This window comes from Lactuca sativa, chromosome 6, assembly GCF_002870075.4.
Source record: "Lactuca sativa cultivar Salinas chromosome 6, Lsat_Salinas_v11, whole genome shotgun sequence".
Lineage (NCBI taxonomy): Eukaryota > Viridiplantae > Streptophyta > Magnoliopsida > Asterales > Asteraceae > Lactuca > Lactuca sativa.
Window position 1 is genome coordinate 16591893 of NC_056628.2, and position 18747 is coordinate 16610639.

At 34.1% G+C, this 18747-nt stretch overlaps 3 protein-coding genes across 5 annotated transcripts; 2 read left to right on the forward strand and 1 right to left on the reverse strand.

The window, feature by feature from the left end:
- Positions 1-329: 329 nt before the first annotated feature.
- Positions 330-2208, forward strand: LOC111913064 (soluble inorganic pyrophosphatase 1). Its single transcript, XM_023908795.2, has 8 exons — positions 330-515; positions 751-852; positions 933-961; positions 1055-1228; positions 1336-1401; positions 1484-1604; positions 1763-1844; positions 1959-2208. Exons 2-8 carry the CDS (start codon positions 753-755, stop codon positions 1999-2001), a joined length of 615 nt encoding a protein of 204 aa, XP_023764563.1. The 5' UTR covers positions 330-515; positions 751-752; the 3' UTR covers positions 2002-2208.
- Positions 2209-3373: 1165 nt separating this feature from the next.
- On the reverse strand, positions 3374-6101 carry LOC111913062 (serine/threonine-protein kinase AFC3). 3 transcript variants are annotated; one of them, XM_023908792.3, is made up of 12 exons: positions 5699-6101; positions 5520-5616; positions 5394-5420; positions 5153-5306; positions 5031-5079; positions 4740-4854; positions 4534-4625; positions 4298-4445; positions 4153-4217; positions 3950-4047; positions 3758-3860; positions 3374-3661 (listed from the first exon to the last, which is right to left on the reverse strand). In XM_023908792.3, exons 1-12 carry the CDS (start codon positions 5813-5815, stop codon positions 3515-3517), a joined length of 1212 nt encoding a protein of 403 aa, XP_023764560.1. In that variant the 5' UTR covers positions 5816-6101; the 3' UTR covers positions 3374-3514. The 3 variants fall into 3 exon arrangements, with proteins under 3 accessions (XP_023764560.1, XP_023764561.1, XP_023764562.1); XM_023908793.2 differs by lacking the exon at positions 4740-4854 and having other exon boundaries at positions 5031-5306; XM_023908794.3 differs by lacking the exon at positions 4740-4854 and having other exon boundaries at positions 5153-5420; positions 5699-5724.
- Positions 6102-9669: 3568 nt separating this feature from the next.
- On the forward strand, positions 9670-11278 carry LOC111913061 (two-on-two hemoglobin-3). Its single transcript, XM_023908791.3, has 4 exons — positions 9670-9988; positions 10457-10587; positions 10708-10852; positions 10937-11278. Exons 1-4 carry the CDS (start codon positions 9852-9854, stop codon positions 11034-11036), a joined length of 513 nt encoding a protein of 170 aa, XP_023764559.1. The 5' UTR covers positions 9670-9851; the 3' UTR covers positions 11037-11278.
- The last annotated feature ends 7469 nt before the right edge of the window (positions 11279-18747 follow it).

Genomic DNA, 18747 nt, shown 5'->3' on the forward strand with positions numbered 1-18747 from the left:
AGTATTGATGTTTAGATGTATTTTTACTTTTAGTTATTAATTATTTTATTTTTTAACTATTATTTATTTGTTTGATTGTAAACCGTATGAACTCGAAACAAATATAAACAATTATATTTTACTTGACATTATATGATATATATTTTTATTTAAAAAAATCTATAAATTCAGAATATTTCTTCAAAATAGTTATCACAATTCACACATGTTTTCGTTGAAAACCAAACAACGAAAGACATACAAAACCTTTATCACGTTGACAATGTCAGAAGCACCTCGTCAATATAAGTCTTGAACGAACAACACAACACACTTTTTATGCCAACCCTGACCTGACCTGCCAACCCGCTATGTATGCCACCTTGTCTCCACGTTCATTTGACTTCCTACTCCAAAATCCAAACGACCAAACCCCTCTTTCTCTATATATATTCCCCCCCTTCCGTTTCTCCTCCTCAACCTGCCCTACTCCGGCGACTATTTCAACCCCTCTTCATTTCTAACTTACGATCAAGGTACGAACTTTGTTTCTGTTTATTTGATGTTCGTTTATGCAAAATCGCATCATCTTCCATGTTTAAGATCTCCAATCTTTACTTTAGGGTTCATTCGATCCCACAACCAGTAGCTGCTTTGTTATTAGTATGCAGATTCTCTAAGTTTTCAAATTAGTAAAAGGGATATTTGATAGTTTTATACGATAATCATGATACTGTATCCAATTTATATTGACAATAGTGGATGATACAGATATGAGTGAACAGAAGCGTACCCCTCGTTTGAACGAAAGGATCCTATCTTCCTTATCAAGGAGATCCGTCGCTGCTCATCCATGGCATGATCTTGAGATTGGTATCTTAATTTCATCGATTCTATTAACTTAATTTTTTTTTTCTCAATTTATGATTACTAAACCCTGCATGCCTACACAGGACCCGGAGCTCCCCAAATTGTCAATGTGGTAAGTTAATCTTGTTAAATGTACCCAATCTGTATGAAGCTTCGCTTCATCTGTATGAAAATTACATATTGAATTGGGTTGATCTGTAAACAGGTTATTGAGATCACAAAAGGAAGCAAAGTGAAATATGAACTTGATAAGAAAACTGGGCTCATCAAGGTTGATCGCATCTTATATTCATCTGTTGTCTACCCTCATAACTATGGCTTCATTCCTCGCACCCTATGTGAAGATAATGACCCCATGGATGTTCTTGTCCTAATGCAGGTGTTTAAGTGGATTTAATTATGGTGTTTAACTATTTATTTGGATTTATAATTAGGAAATATATATATCTTTCAAAAGTTAGTAATTGGGTACACTTGTAATTGCAGGAGCCTGTGCTTCCAGGATGTTTTCTTAGAGCTAGGGCCATTGGACTGATGCCTATGATTGATCAGGTGCTCTATCATTATCATTATCATTTATTGTTCATTTTTATTTGGTGAAATTTATGAACAATTTTTTTTTTTTGGAATTTAGGGAGAAAAAGATGACAAGATTATTGCAGTATGTGCTGATGATCCAGAGTATCGTCACTACACTGATATTAGCCAGCTGGCACCTCATCGTTTGGCTGAGATCCGCCGATTCTTTGAGGACTGTATCCTTTTTTAATTACTTGAAATTAATTAAAGAAGAATGCCATTATATATAATAAAGAAGTCAATGAACATATGTTGCTATTTCTTGTATATATGTTAACATAAATTGGGTTTGGGTTGAAAAGATGTAATGGATTTTCTTGACGAAGAATATAAGACAAGAAAAATGAGAACAAAGAGGTTGCAGTGGATGAGTTTCTGCCTTCGGATACTGCTCATGATGCCATTCAATACTCAATGTAAGCTCTCTTTCTATTTGATTATGTACATATAATATATGTATATCATTTGTTTATGGCATTATGGTAATTGATTGATTGTTGATGAAAATGACGATTTTGTCCTGGGTGTAGGGATCTTTATGCTGAGTACATCATGCAGACGTTGAGGAAATAGATGGTGATGGGGCCATAACTTATATATCCACCATCCATAGTTATTGATGGTGGCAATTTTTCTCATTTTGTGTTGGACTATGAAAGAATGATTTTTGTTATTGTTATTTTGTTATTTTTCTATTATCACCGATTATGTAATACTCATTGGATAAATCAAATTTGGTATGATGTTTATTATGAAATCAAGAAGTGTTGTATGGGAAAATGATGTTTAAAAAATATGTGAGAAAATGAAGGTATTTTTGGGAAAATGGAAGTAAAAACTAAAAAGTAAAGGTCATATTTATGGATACTCATTTTTCTAAGTAGTTTTTTTTTCGTTACAAATATTCATTTTTCTTGTAACGAGCCTTAATTGCCCTAGTCATTTTCTCGCACAAGGGTTGTGCGTGGACACAATATGTCACGCACTAAACCTTAAACCCTAAAGTTTATTTTAGATGATTCTAAAATGAATAACCTAAGTGATACTCAAAATCCTAAAGACACTAATTATCCACATGTAAAGCATCATAGAGTTGATGTTCATTTATTCATATAACTTATACACTCATATTTAAAACTTGTCATGTTCCTTCCTTTGTAAAGTACTCATTCGATCATTCAGTAAAGTATCACATACAAGACCAAATCGCACCAGGATCATAATCAATCACACATGATACACCAAATACATTTAAATGTTATGTTTTTAAATTTTTTTTCAGCACCACTCCCTAAAAATGGAAAAGAATGGCAAAAGGGCTTCACTCCCTTTATCCTATGAAATCGAGTCGCTCTATATAGCTTGGAATTTGCATATAATATTAAAAGATACGCATACAACACAAAACTTAAACTCTTAGACACGAGAAGATTTAATGTTCGTATTTTGAATTGTTTGAGATCTTAGGACCATTAAAAAATGGCATGTAATACTTAAGGTGGCAGTTTTCAAAAGTTATCACTCCCTAACATCACCAATTAGATGGAACTTGTTTGATAGAAATGTAACAACACTCCATACAACCAAAATTGTATTTACATAACAGACCGACACCGACATTGACACTGACACAGACACAAACACTTGCATAAATTCTAGATACACTGAAATAATCAGGCATCACTAAAATCACCAATAGAGATGAGAATGTTAATCGTCCGGATATGTTCATAAAAACACAGTTCACTATGTGTCAAGTATCATCATATTATTATGACCTTATTCACTTGGTTAAATAATTTACAAGTCACAAACACAAAAAACATAACCTCGTTAACATTAAGATAAAAATCTCTTCATAATGAAAACACAACAACATAAATTGTATGTAGAGAGATAGATATACCTTTCCAACTCTCAATTTTGAAATACAATGATTCGCAAATTTTGTTGAATCTTAACTAATATATTTTGTAAATATGGTTTTAACAAAATCCCAAATAAACCAAAATACTAATGAGATGACATCTTTTGTATGTTTTTTAATCTTTAACATCTCAAAATCAGATAACTGACTTAATACCTGTTAAGCATGAGTGTTCCTAAAGAAGGGATGATCAAGAGCTTCTTCAGCAGTCAGACGTTCTTCAGGATCAAACTTCAATAATCCATACAACAAATCAACAATACATGATCTCAAACCTCCATATGAAACACACCCTGATATCATATTCTGCATTATAATTATAACATCACATTAAATTAAACATCATTTCATACTTTACTTCATTTTGTTAAATATTTTAAAAGAAAAAAAAAAAAAGGAAACCTTGAGGCGATCTAGCTTCCTCACTGCTCTAATACTCTCCCTAGAAACCGCACCTTCCGGCCACTTTAATCTTGATCTTCTGAAGTATTTTTCTGCACCCTGGCTGCAATAACCAGTACAAAGAACAAAATCATATTTTTAATAATTATCTTGAACTTTTTTTTTTTTACCAAAATAGGTCTCTGATCTTACTTGGCTCTCTGAACCATATGCTCTGGTAAAGGGCCTAATACCCTCTCCATCATTGCCAAGTGTTCTAAATTCTCATGAGTCTGAAACAAAGCTTCACCCTGAAAGATTTCATCATCATATCTTGTATAAGTACATGATGAAATGATATATGGAAATCAGTGTATTAAACTTACTAGAAACAAGAACAAGAAAAGAAAACAAACCGTGAATAATTCAACAAGAATACAGCCAATACTCCACATGTCGCATGGGTAGCTCCATCCAATACCTGTGATATTGATAAATTCACTAATTAGGGTTAAAGATTAAGGAGTGTGGATTAGGGATTTAGGGTTTATGAAGACTAACCTAGAATAACTTCAGGTGCACGGTAGTGTCTTGTAGAAACAATGGAACTATGTTTTTGATTATCATAAGCAGTACTTCCAAAATCAATTAACTTAATCTCACTTGACTTTGGCAAGCATCTGAAATGCGTTTCACCTTGTGAAGTCCTCTGCAACATTTCAAGATAAAATTATCAAAAAAAGAACAAATCTGCCAGTTGCATTATGTCTCCAACTTCAAAAAGGTCATTCATTTACCTTGTATCCAGGAAGCTTTAAATAATCAGAAGACACAAGAAGGATATTCTCTGGCTTCAAGTCAGTATGGATCAACCCTAAACTATGCATATCTGCAATATATGATGCATAACAAATGAATGTTATCCAAAAAAGATTGTGAGAATTCTTATTACTTACACCTATTTTTTATGACAAGAAAAGACTATTAAGAATAATCTACACACATGCTACAGATTCCAAAAGCTGACGTCCAATTTCACGAACAAGATCCACAGGGAATGGGCAGTATTTATTTCTCTTTAAGAAATCAAATAAACTTGGTCCAAGCTTCTCAAACACCTGATCACCATTAAAATGCATTCAAAGGAGGTTTCATGTTCACTTAGGCTAGTTATCAACCTCTGTAAATTCATATTCTAACAAGCATCACGTATATTAAAGCAACTTATCAACAAAGAAGTAGCATGATTGACAAAAACAGGAGAACAAAGTCATCAAGAATTCAAGACACTTACTATGCATATATGATTGCGGTAATCGAACCAGTTCAGGATCTGGACACAGCTGCAGAAATAATTGAAGAGATGATAACATCCATGAATGATGAAGAACTGATACAAAGGTGAAAGAAACATACTGTGATCTTCCTTTATGATTCTTAGCAAGTTGTTCAAGTACATCAACTTCAATCATCGCAGCATCACGATATTTTCTTATGCTTCGGACTACCTTGATTGCTACATATCCACGGGTTTCACGATCCCAACATTCCAAAACTCGACCAAAGGTGCCTACAGCACTAGCAATTTGCTGATACCCACAAAAGAAGAGTGATAAAAATATAAGATTTTGCAGACAGCGGACACTTTACAGCTAACCTTCACCCATCTTGCTCAGTATTTTATCTGAATGAAATCGTTACAAAAAAATTAAATTGTCATTTGATGTGATATGAAGAGGTCAAAGAAGCGATAGCAAGGAATTCAAGGACAAAGAAAACTCACATCTTGGAGTTAGATTCTCTCCAAGATTGTACGTATAATGTCCCTCACGATCATCCTTTCTTTTTGGCGGCGAGATATGGCGCTGCCGTACTTCAGCCTACAAAGAAAATCTCACCGTGAACCAAGAAACCCTAACCCTAATGTTTCCCAACAGCATCAAGCGAGTATCAAAAACCAACCTCTTGTTGTTCTGCTGGGGATGCTGCCACATCCCATGTAAGACGTCTTCGTTTCTTGTTGTGTTGCTGCTCCTTCTCTTCTACCATCAGAAATCCTGAAGAATCAATCGGGACCATTCGAACACCCACAGATAAATTCCTCTCTGCAACCAAAAAAAGGTAAATTTTTGCAACACTATAGTTCAAACTGAATTATAATATAGAAGCTTTCTTCTGAGTAGTTTGGATTTCAGATTTAGGGTTTGCAACGAAGGGGGAGGAAGACAAAATTAGGGATTTTGAAGGGATAATCGTGCACTACGGTCTTCGTTACACGTATTCGTATTACGTGGTAACCCGGTCGGAACCTTCTTGGGTTTGTGAGACCGACGAATATGTGTCCGGATCATTTACGAAAATGTGGACTTTTTTTTACTATGGGGGTGATACTTCCACAAATACATTTTTATTCATCCGCTATAATTATATTTATCGACAATTATACCCTCGTTATAATTATAACTTTTCTTGTTCTCAAACCTACGTCCATGCAACCTCTCTCTATTTTGTCTCTTCCCTAAATCACAATGACGCAATCTTAACAATTTTATTTTAAGAAACTCAGACAACATCATTTATAATATGCGAGCTTGAAGTCTTGAAAGAAACATATTACATATGTGCATGGAATTGTAGGGTTTTAGTGAGTATAAGTAGTGACGGAGCTTGAATTTTTTTTTTTTTTTTTTTTTGAGGGAGAGGAGGAGGAGGAGAAGTATAATATGTATAGAAATAGGATGACTGGGTGGGTCAAAGCCTAAGTTTTATATTTTTAGGTCTAATATGTATAAAATTTAATAGATATGAATTATTTATAATAAAAAAACAAAGGGGGTCACGGCCTCTTCTAGCCCTAAAGAAGCTCCTCCTCTGAGTGTAGGTATGTGTATCATCATCTACACTTAAACATTTTTAACTACCATTTCTTCACTTCCACTAAATCATATGGATTCATCGAACATAAGGACAAATCGTTTACATCCAATTCCATTATAATCAACCCCATAAAGAACTAAAAAAAACCGTCACACCCCCAAACCAAGGATGGCGGAAACGTCCGGGGTTGGAGAACTTCTTGTATAGTATCATAACAACAATTGTAATAGTGATTAAAGTAAACACAACCAATATAAATATAATTGAAAGAGTTACATCATTATATATATGAGTTTACATGTTTCCAAATCAATTACATTATGTTGACAAAAATGAAATGTTTGACGTCTTAACGTCCCATCCTCAAAAGCTCTCGATTACCTGTTTATGGATTTCCTGAGAATACAAGTAGTTTTGAAAAAATGTCAACACAAGGTTGGTGAATTCATAAGCTTTTAAAGGTGATACTAAAATCCTTTCCTTGTAAAAGTAATGTTTGTTCAAGAAAAATCTCATATTTTCTTACGTAATGCATTGTAATCTTAAAAGTCAAGACCGAAATGTACAAGTATTTTACCATATTTAAGGAAATTTGTGCAAGTTTAAATCGACATAAACTCGTTAAATTTAAAAGTAAAACCCGTAAATCTTATGTTTGTTAATACCACATGTGAGTTATTATAACCATACTATGACTCAGACGGCCTCGTAATACGACGTTCTTCAGGCGTCGCAAGTTAAATGACACTTGTCACCTCAGACCTGCCGGTCTAGCTGTTACATGCAGCTCAGGTGTGGGTTTGTCAGACCCAATATAGATCTATACACAACTATCACATTTTCCCTATAAGAGACTCTGGTTACAATTTACAGGACTTTTGATTTTGTTACATGGATGTAACACGAAGCGAATGTCTCACAAATTTATTCATTAGCAGATTTACGTGAACTGAGAACGTTTGGTAAAGAGTTTGATATGTAATGAAACATAAACTATACCTATTATAGTTTATCATAATCGTTTATAATGTAAAAAGCAACATAAACTATACTTCCATAGTTTATCTAATATTTGCATGCCATAGTTGTAAACTTCGTTTATAACATTAAACTAATTTACCATTCTTGAGGAGGTAAAAATCTATTTGTCTACTGATACATGACTAATTACCAAGTCAAAATGGCATATAATGTAATAACATATGATCACATATACACCTTGCTCAACAAGTTAAAAGGTGGAATGAAATTGATAACATTTTTGTGTTGTTAACATTTTCTATTGTTGTTCTTAGAAACTTTATAGAAAAATTATCAAAGGTCCAAATCAAAATCCGTAAATTCTGGGAGTTTGGAAATTGAGTCTAGTTTGTTCATAAATTTTATTATGATTTTTAATGACCTCCAACTTGTGTGAAAAAGCCCATAATCACAGACTGGTCCAGATTCATTATTGAAATGATAGGTAGTTTTGTAAAAATCACCATAAATTGTAGAAAAATCATATGGAGATGTGCAAGTAGTCATTTTAAATCTAAGAACTTGAACTATTTGCACCTAGTACAGTTTTGAAAACTAAAATGTTTAAGTTGCCCAAAACAGTCCATGAATGGAGTCCAACTTTTCTGATGAAAGCTGCTGGAAGAGTTTAGTTGTGTTCTTGTTGTTTTAACTTGTATTCCGCCCCTTAAAACTTAAGAAAAAGTGAAAAGATTGGGGTATGAACTCACCTTGAGTGATTTTAGTGGATGATTGTTGAAGAAGAGAAGTGTTCAACTCAAGAACACTTAGAGGATTGCTTGAAGATTCGAGAATCTAACACCAATGTGATGGAATTTGTGTAAGCAATCTATGATTGGAGTAGAAGGAAGTGTAATAATCACAAGGAAGATGATGATACTTACCAAATGAAGAAGAAAAGTCTTGGAAAGTGCTTGAAATTCTCGGACTTGAGAGAGGAGAGTTGAGAGAAAAGGGGTTTGATCTTTTGGTGGAATAAGTGAAAATGAGTGAAGTGTGGGAAATGAGGGTGAGTGTTCCAACTCTTAGAACGTGGGAATGGCTGGAAAATGATGAGAAAGGACATTGACATGACTAGGGATGGTAGGGAGGGGTGTGGGTTGGTCATGGAGTGGGTATGAGTGGTTGCTTGTGTCATAAACTAAAGAAAAGTCAATACTCTACCTCTTGTACTTCACACACTCTTCTTGGATAAGATTTATCCCTAAAAACGTGGTTTTATTAATAAATATGGGGTCTTATATGTTAAAATAAAGTTTTGGGTGAAAATCTCGCGTTAAAATGATGAAAAACGGGCTTAAAATGAAGTCGTAGTAAAAAACCGGGAAAAATTGGGCTTCCTGCGAGACCTCTCGGTCCTGGCCGAGGTTCGGTACCTTCTGGTCATGGACCGAAGGGCGGTTTTTTTATGATGTTCGTAGTGGCACCGACAACACCTAACTTGTATATACACAGTGCAAAAAGTTTCGAAGTTTTTTAATTCTACTATCGTGGCACTATTAAAATTTCTCATGTCGTCCTTACTATGAAATTATATGGCTGGCCCTGATTGATCGTTTGATATAATGTTTGTTCCTTTTGCATTCGATACATTTGGTTTTCTCGCACCAGAGGCGGTGGAGCTCCTTAATAGAGTCCAACGGGTCATGCATTCTAATGTCATATCTCCTAGATCCACAAATGTTGTTTTTAAAAAAATTGGTTTTGCCATCCAGAAAAGACTAGCGGCGCAGCTTGTTGCCCGTTTGCCTTCAATCGATATGTATTGAACTTTTGTATATGATTACATGTAAAATGATTAACAAGATAATCTTGTTGATATGATATTATTCGCAAACCAAACATCGAAAAAAAACACATGGATAATGTGTGTTAAGAAATTTTCATAAGCTATTCGTGGTTTTTAAATTTTTGTCTAGATTCATAATAAACAAATTGAGATATGTTTCATGCTTGTATAGTTGATAAAAAGTGTATTATATTTTGATAAAAACACGTAATTTCATCGCATAAATAAATGATTGACCAATAAAGAAGAAGCAGCCCACAGATTCTTCAAAACCCCATTTACTGTGTGTAGTTCGTTGGAGACATCGGCTCCATAATCTCGCGTTTCCCCAACGCGACGCACACGAGCCTATAAGAACAATCAATCTCCCATTCATAACATCCTCAATTCTTCATTGCACGCATTGAGTTGAGACTTGGGAGCATCGATATGCAGAGTCTGCAACAGAAAGCTTCAGAGTGGAGTGGCGTTGACCAGGAAGATGCCTTCTCCATTGACGAGGTTAATCTTTTTGAGAAGCTAGGGCTTCAGACTTTCATCAATCTCTCCACTGATTTCTACACAAGGTATTCTTTTTCAAACCCCACTTTGTTATTTGGGGGTATGAGAATCATTATTGTTTTACTTGATGGGTTTTCGGTAAAATCCGTGAAGATTCATAGTTGTGCTTCTATAATCATCGTTTTATGCGTTATTTGGGGTCCTTGCTGATTCAAATAATGGGTGTTTGAGAAAATTAATGGATACAAATCCACACTTTTGAATATTGATTGTTTGAGATTAGTGCTTGACTTCTGCACTCAAACTGATCATTACTGATTACCACCTCCGAAATTATGCAAACTTCTTAACTGCTTATGAGAAACTCTGAATAAAACGTATAATTATCTAAGAAAGATACTAAATTTAGATACTTGGTGTTGGATTAGTATCAAAATGCATATAATTTTACAACCAAGCGGGTTTCAAGGATTTAGAGTAATGTTGCTTATTTATTGACTTGATTTGTATTCCTAAAATGCTGCAATGACTAGGGTTTATGATGATGAAGAAGAGTGGTTTAGGTCTATTTTCGCTGACTCAAAAAAGGAAGATGCCATTCAGAATCAATACGAGTTTTTTGTGCAAAGAATGGGAGGACCTCCTCTGTACTCTCAAAGGAAAGGTAACCATACTTTAGCATATCTTCAAGACCTAAATGAAAGAAATAGCAACATATTTTCATATATTTCTACTTTCATCTTCATTCTTGTTCTTGAATACTCAAAAAAACGATTGTGTGCAGGCCACCCTGCTCTGATAGGGAGGCACCGCCCATTTCCGGTGACTCATAAGGCGGCAGAGAGGTGGCTACACCACATGCAACAAGCATTAGATAACACTACAGACATTGATCATGATTCAAAAACCAGAATGCTAAATTTCTTCAGGTAAAGAGAGCTCACTAATCACCATTGAGTATACTTTTTTTTTTTCTTCCCAAAATGCCCTTCTCACTTTTGATGGTTTTGCAGGCATACTGCATATTTTTTGGTGGCTGGTAATGATCTGAAAAGTCAAAGCCAAGGAGCTCCACCTTGTAAGAATGGAACCAACAAACCAGCTGCAGAATAATTCTATTCTTTTTTTTTAGAAAAATGTGATATAAAGAAATTTGTTACTGGAAAAGAGACATAGATGTCATTTAACTTCAAATAAATTAGTTTTTTAATGATAAATGTTCTTCAATACACAATATGCTTATGGTTTTATTCATGCTTCCAAAAGAGGGGGCTGCATGTTTGTGCTTTTATTACTTATGTTTGTAGAATATTTAAATTATTATGATAAGTGTTTAAATTAGGTTTTGTGATTTATGGATGTTTATTTTATGCATAATTTTAAGTACAAAATCCCATGATAAATCTGTTAGACTCTAATGTTTTCCTACTTTAACTCCTATTTTGTTCTTGATTTATTTGTCTTCATGAAGATGAAGATGATCGCAATTTTGTTCATTAATTTTTATCACCATGAGAGACAGTGGCGAATCTAGAAGAGACTAGCACGTGGTTCCTAATTAAGTAAAGTCGAAAAAACTAAAAGTCAATAATACATGTGACAAATCGTGTTGGGTCGAACGATTAAAAGTCACTTTACTTGACCCCTAAAACTGGATTTTTATATAAAAAAACCATAATTTTGCACAATTAAATCTCCTTTTTATTAAAGAGTACATTTGCAATAATTATTTCTTACAAACAACAATGTGAGATGAGTTGTGTTACTTTTCAAGTTTCATTATAATCATTCACCATCCATTTTATAACATCAAATAATTACATCTTTTTTTTTATCCCCTACGTGGGATAAGTTTTGATAAATATTAACCATTTGTTATGTAAATTTAAATATAAACCTTCCACCATTTCTTTTTTTATTTGTTTACTTATCTTGTCAAATAATATAAGGTATGTCATACTCTTTTTTAAAGATGTTCCCTAAAATTTATTCAATACAATTACTATATAAAACTAAAAAATAGGTGGGTCCTAGGACCCACCTTTGTTACAGGTAGCTACGTCGCTGATGAGAGACCGATATGATTTTGGAAATGAAGATTGGATTTGAGTAACATGGGAACATGTGTTTAGAATTTAGATGTCATTTTTTTGTTATCTTTTTGAGAGTTTTTTCAAACAAAAACAATTTTTAAAAATTGAAAACACTATTGGATGAGCTTTTTCCAAGGAACTTGTAGATAATATAGAAATTCATAAATAAGCAAATAAAACAGTTTTATTGTAGAGATGCAAATAATATAGAAATTCATAAATAAGCAATAAAAAAAGTTTCATTGTAGAGATGCAAATAGCTTTTCGGTTGAAACTTTTTAATAAAAAAAAATATACTAAAAAGCTATCATATTGCAGATGTTCTTAATGATGGTGGGTGATAGTTGCAAATGTGCCATATCTGTTGTACACTAAAATTTATATATATTTATTTAGAGACAGATAATAGAAATAATTTGTTACATAACTGAATTTATATTTTTATTTGTGAAAATATATTAGAAAGTCTAACAAAAAAAATTATAATTAAAAAAAAGGCTAAGCAAAAAGCTCAAGCATTGTTACAAACAAAAGTTAGAAATTAGATATACACCAACTAACCAGCCAATCTATTTTATCGAAGATTAGATCTATTATTAATCCAATTTATTTTATTAAGTATAAATTGAAAGCTTAACAATTAACACCCGTTTTGAGTTTTGAGTTGAACTCTTCTATTGATGAGAGAGAGAGATTATGAACTTGTGTATGTGACCATAAGTTTGGGTAATTAAGCATTGTTAAAACAATTTTAATATTTATAATTTTGGAACAAAATTATAATTAAACAACTAAATCCTTAGGCAATGCTTTTATATATTTTTACTTTAAGAGCTCTTCACTAATTAAAATGACCACGTAAGACCTCTTATATCACATCCTAACTATATTCTTTTGCAATATTTAAAGATGACCGCCAAATCACAAATGTGCATTGATAATAACTAATGTTGCTTGTTTTTTCTAATAGAATGTTCTTATTGATTTTTTGTGAAATTTGTCACAATAATTTATGACAAAACTTCTCAACCACATACAACATGTATTCTTGCAAATTACCCCAATTAGTAATTAATTTATATTTGCAAGCTACAGAATTATAAATGGATAATATTGGTTAACATGTTCCTTAGTCACTTTCTTCTCTTTTCTACTTAACAAATTATAATCCAAATGTTTTTGTTTTGAAAATGCTTATTAGATCATTTAAGAAGTCCAATTAAATTTAGGGGGTGTTTGGATAGGGAAAAAGTAGGCTGCTTATTGTTTATTGCTTAATCTCACCGCAATAAGCAAATTTAAGTGTTTGGATAGGAGTTTTTAAAAATCAGCCTATTGCTGTAGGAATAAGCTAAATAAGCTTATTTTAATAAGCAAGGGGGGAATGCTTATTGCTTATTGATCATTTTACTCATATAAGCTATTTTATTTGTCAAACACTTTAAATGCTTATTGCTTATTGTTTATTCCCACCGCAATAAGCTAAAAACTATTTATCCAAACACACCCTTCAAAAGAAAAAGAGTTCCAATCTCCTTTGATATCAACAAAGGTGATTCCTGTTGTAAACTTTTCTGACAAAGAATTTTAGTGTCCAATGCTTGATGCTCACAAGTCCACCAAGGTCATAAGGACTTTTAACCCTAGACTATTTCAAAGATATTTATATGTTAGTCCAGACGGAGACAGAGTGGGTGAGGGAAGGGGTGCGGGAGGCTTTCCCTCTCACCTGAACACCGCACCTTGACCGATGGAAAGATGGTGAGGGAAGGAGATGGGGGAGCCAGTTGTCCCATTTTCTATTGGCTGATTTTTTTTTTATCTTTTTTATTATTTATTAAATTATATACCTACTAAAAAATTATACAAAATATATCAAAGTTCATAGTTTTTAATTCCCTATAAAATGAGTATAATATTTGTATGAAATATATTAAAAAAAAAAGTGAAGAAGCTTCTCACCCATTCTTTGGGTTTAGCTGAGGGAAAGGAAAGTGAGAGAAAGATGTTGTGGTCCACAAAAAGTGAGGGGAGTTTCTCACCCACACCCTCCGATCTTAGAAACTATGTAGAGTTGTGAAGAAATCCAAGAGATCGACTTAAAAGGTGTAGGTAAATTATTGTGCATAGGGACCATATTGTAGTGTATATCCAAATAAAAATATTTATCAACAATTAAAAAGAAATATAAATTGCGAAAAAATATTTGTTGCCAATATGGACACTTCTGGACCCCAAAATTCCACCATGTTGAAAAGGGAATTCAAATTAAGCAAGCGTTTATCGATGTCCAAAAAAACATTTTATCCATTACATTGAAATTGCGGAAATAAATCTAGGTTATATTTGACATACCGGCTATAGTTGAAAAGCTAGTTGGAAGATATAAAATGACATTTAGAATAATAAGTTTTTTTTTTTTTAAATTAATAATGGATATATTTAGAATATTTTAAAAAAGCTCTTGAAAGCTAGTCTAAAACCTTATTTGACGCAAATAAACTAGCTTCTTTGTAACATTCATAAAAATCATGCCAAATTTAAACTTTTTAAAACATTTTCAAAACCAAGATTATTACAAAACATGTTTCCAAAATAGTATAATGTCAGAGTATCCCAAAATTAAGTCATAAAAACATGAGATATGAGGAGTTGTACAATCACGCCTTCGTCTTCCCACGATCATCAAAAGTATCTGAAACAATAACCGATAAATGTAAGCTCGAAGGCTTAGTGAGTTACCCCCAAAATACCAACGTCATACATATATAACCATATCATATAAACATATAAGCAAACAACATGCATAATGAGCCATCAGTCTGACGGGACCGACACCCGGTCCTCAGTCTATCTAGACCGCTCTCCGAGCCCTCGGCACGTTTGGACCGCCCTCATCGGGGCCTTCAACCAATCCGGAAAGCTCACTGGGCCTTCGGCCTAACTAGATTTGCCCGACCCGAGCCTGCCATCTACCCGGTCCGCCTAAGGTGTCTTGGCCTGCTGCACACAGCAGGACCTGCCTCAACCCTTTCCCCAAACCAACAAACATGTGCACATACATATAAACAAGTAAGCATGCAGATCTAACAGATCATTAATCATGACAACCATCCTATAACCAGGATACCGATCTAACCGATCACTAACATAGCAACCATCCTATAACCAGATACCGATCCAACCGATCTCTAACATAGCATCCATCTTGTAACCAGGATACTAATTTAACCAATCTCTAACATAACAACCATCATATAACCAGGATATATATATCATATAGTATAACGTGTAATAAACCCATATATAAATCCAAAAAGGGTCGGCATTGGTGCCTTAGACCCAATTAATATAGTGAGGATAACTCACCTCACAACTGTCACGCTGAAGCGATAAGCTCAAACTCTCGGATCACCGTCACCAACTCCACCACCTATATTCACCATAGAACTATATCCATAAATTTTCAATTTCCCAAAATGCCCTAGAAGTCAACTAGTCAGTCCTTGGTCAAAGTCCAAGTCAATGGTCAAGGTCAACAGTCCATGTTGACCCGACTCGTCGAGTCCTTCCTGAACACGAGAAGTCGTGAAATCCTCCATCGACTCGTCGAGTTTCCTTGCAACTCGCCGAGTTCATGGATGTTCAAAAGTCGGGAAACCCCTAGCGGACTCGCCGAGTCTTCTTACTGACTCGCCGAGTCCATGCAGAAACCCTTGCACGACAATCTTCATCTGACTCGCCGAGTTGACCATGTAACTCGCCGAGTCCCTTCAGTCCTTTTTCCATTCAGATGCTTTTTAAGCCATTTCAAATCTCCATAACGTAGATCTGAGCTCCTAAGGCATACTTCTTATGTAAAGTTGCAAACTTTACGGACATGCAAGGTGATAATGACTTAAATCAAGCTAAAGAAGAGATTCTAGGTAAGGGAAATACACTAGCATGCTAAAGACTGAGACTTTATGATTGTAAGGACAAAGATGAGCCTAGATCTGAAGTTGCAACTTCAGATCTTGGTTCATCACTTGAAATGAAGTACCAACATACCAAAATGGCCAAAAAACTCAAATATAGAAGGATCTAGCTAGAAGAAGATCAAGGTAATGACTTGATACCTTCAAATGATGCTAAATTAGGGTAGACTTCAGATCCACACATCTTCCTTGCCTCAAACTTCTTGATCTTCAAGCTCCTCTCACCAAGATCCACCTTCCAAGCTTAAAGCACACAAGTATGGAAAGAAAACGGCGATTTAGGGTTTCTGGACTCACAAGGGGATGTAAGGGAGGCTAATGACCCTTTAAATAGGGTGCAAAACCTCGAAAATTAGGGTTTCATCCTCCAGCACCAACTCGTCGAGCCGTGTCCCCCGACTCACCGAGTTAGTCACTTAAATTTGCAGTCCAAAAGTGTTCCTACTCGACGAGTCAGGGCCTCCAACTCGTCGAGTAGACTTTTTAATATAAAAGAATAAAGCTGAAAATTAATACTTGAGAGTTGGAGCATTACATTCTTGTAATTTGTATAAAACCATAAAAATAGCTTATTGTAGCTTATAAACTAGTTTTTTATAAGCTACTTTTAAATAGTTTTTTAGAAGTTTATGAAACTTTTTCAAAAATATTCCAAATATGTGTTTAATTATATGTAAAGCTGGTTTTTAGTTATATATCTAAATGTCAATTTATGTCATTTTACATTTGTAAATCTAGCTTATCAGTTTTTTTTATCAAACACTAATATAAGCTAGCTAGTTATGACAACTTAAAAAAAAAACTCGAAAAATAAATTAGTTGTAACGTATCAAACATACAATCTTAGTTATAATTTAGTTAAATGTTAATTAATGTAACATCTAGACCTCTCACTTTTTCCATGTCACCTTATCGTCATCGGCGTGTTATTTTTCTTTCACGACTGATATGAAATAGCCACGCCTCACTCTCCTATTTTTTAAATAAATATATAAAATTATAATTTAATATTTTTGTAAGTATTTAATATAACAAAAAATGAATATTTCATTAATTCAATAATAAATAACATTACATAAAAAACGATAATTAAATAAAAAACAATATAAAATAATTATACTTGATATATTTTTTCCTCTCTTGCCCTTAAAACAGTGACAAGTTCGTCTCCCGAAACACGGTCAACACGTTATTTTTTGATTATTTTCTTACGTTTTTTGCTACTTTGCTTGCGCTTTTTCTTTCTTGGTCGATTTCTCTTTTCGAAAACAACTTCAATATTCATGTTATATAATTCAAAACTATCTTTTGTATGTCATCAACTTTGTTGGCTCCCGATTCATTAGACGGATACCTTTTTTTTTGCCTTATCTCTACCTATCGGACTGACTATCGCTTCAAGTTCAAGTTCATCATCTTGGTTCAACTCAAACCCGAAACGAGCATCCGATGAAATTGTGCAACTCTTCTTAGTAATTTTTGTTCTTTTTGAACCACCTTCTTCGTGTTTTCCACAATTGTCTTTCCATTTCTGGCAACCGAATAAAAACATCCAAATATCGACAAATTTGAATGACATCCTTTTATTGTTGATCTTAAATATTTCTATGATCGTCTCGAAAAAATTTGTATCATTTTCCCCGCTTTTTGTTGACATTTCAAGTTATTATACATCCATTGAACTTTTTAACCGTCATGTTCATACCACGAAACTTGGTTGTATATTGGTGTTTTAAACGGTACTCACCACGACCCATTTATTTATGAAACTGCTCTATAATGTGTAGCCAAAAACAATCGTTCGCTTGCACATTTCCATGCTCGTGATCCTCGGAAATGTCGACACTTTTCCTTTTCCTTTCGAGTCGAATGGTCACGAGTGAGTTGGGTTGCGTTTCCCATAGAAACTCAATTTCCGACTCAATAGGAGGTTGTCTTCCAAAACTTATTCTGTGAGAGGGGAAAATTTGTGAAATAAGGTAGGACCAACAAGTTGCATAGAGTAATATTGTGATACATTTTGATAATGATATTGTTGGGTTTGAGGGTTGAGGTGCAGGTGAAAATATAAGAACATTTAGTTGTGGCTGGTAAATCGACTGATAAGCACAAAAATATGTTGAATCATTGTCGTCGAACCACTTCTACACGATTTGTTTCGGGCGGATCTTGAAGTGAGATTGGTGGAAACGTTGTGTGGATTTATTTTGGTAAATAGAGGTTTGAATAGTGATAAAATTTGGTAGAAAGTTTTGTGAAATAATAAATAAAATGTATATATTTATTAAGTTAAAAAAATTAAAAAGAAACAAAGGAAGTGGGGTATTCTTCTTCTACAGAGTACCTCACTCCACTACTGCTTACCAAACGGTGTGGTGTGCACCGCACCACCACAGTGAGTGGTGTGTGGTGTTAGTACACCTCAAGGCCTTATGTGTTGTTGAAATTTTGTCAAAAGGTGACCATGAGAATATTCTGTCAATATAACAATATGTATCACTTGCACAAGTTATTAAATTATGGATGTGTTGGGCTCAGAAATCGAAATAACCGAAAACCGACAACATAATGTGTAAGAAACCGATGAACAGACCGATATAAGTAGGGATGTCAAAAAATCTCGTGGGACCTCGATCCCGTAAGGGCCCCGTCCAGTATGGGGACATTTGTTGAAAAAAAAAAACCAGAGACGGGGGTGGGGGCATGGTTAACCCCCGTTTTAATTTCGGGGGCGGTGGCGGGGGTTGGTAGTCC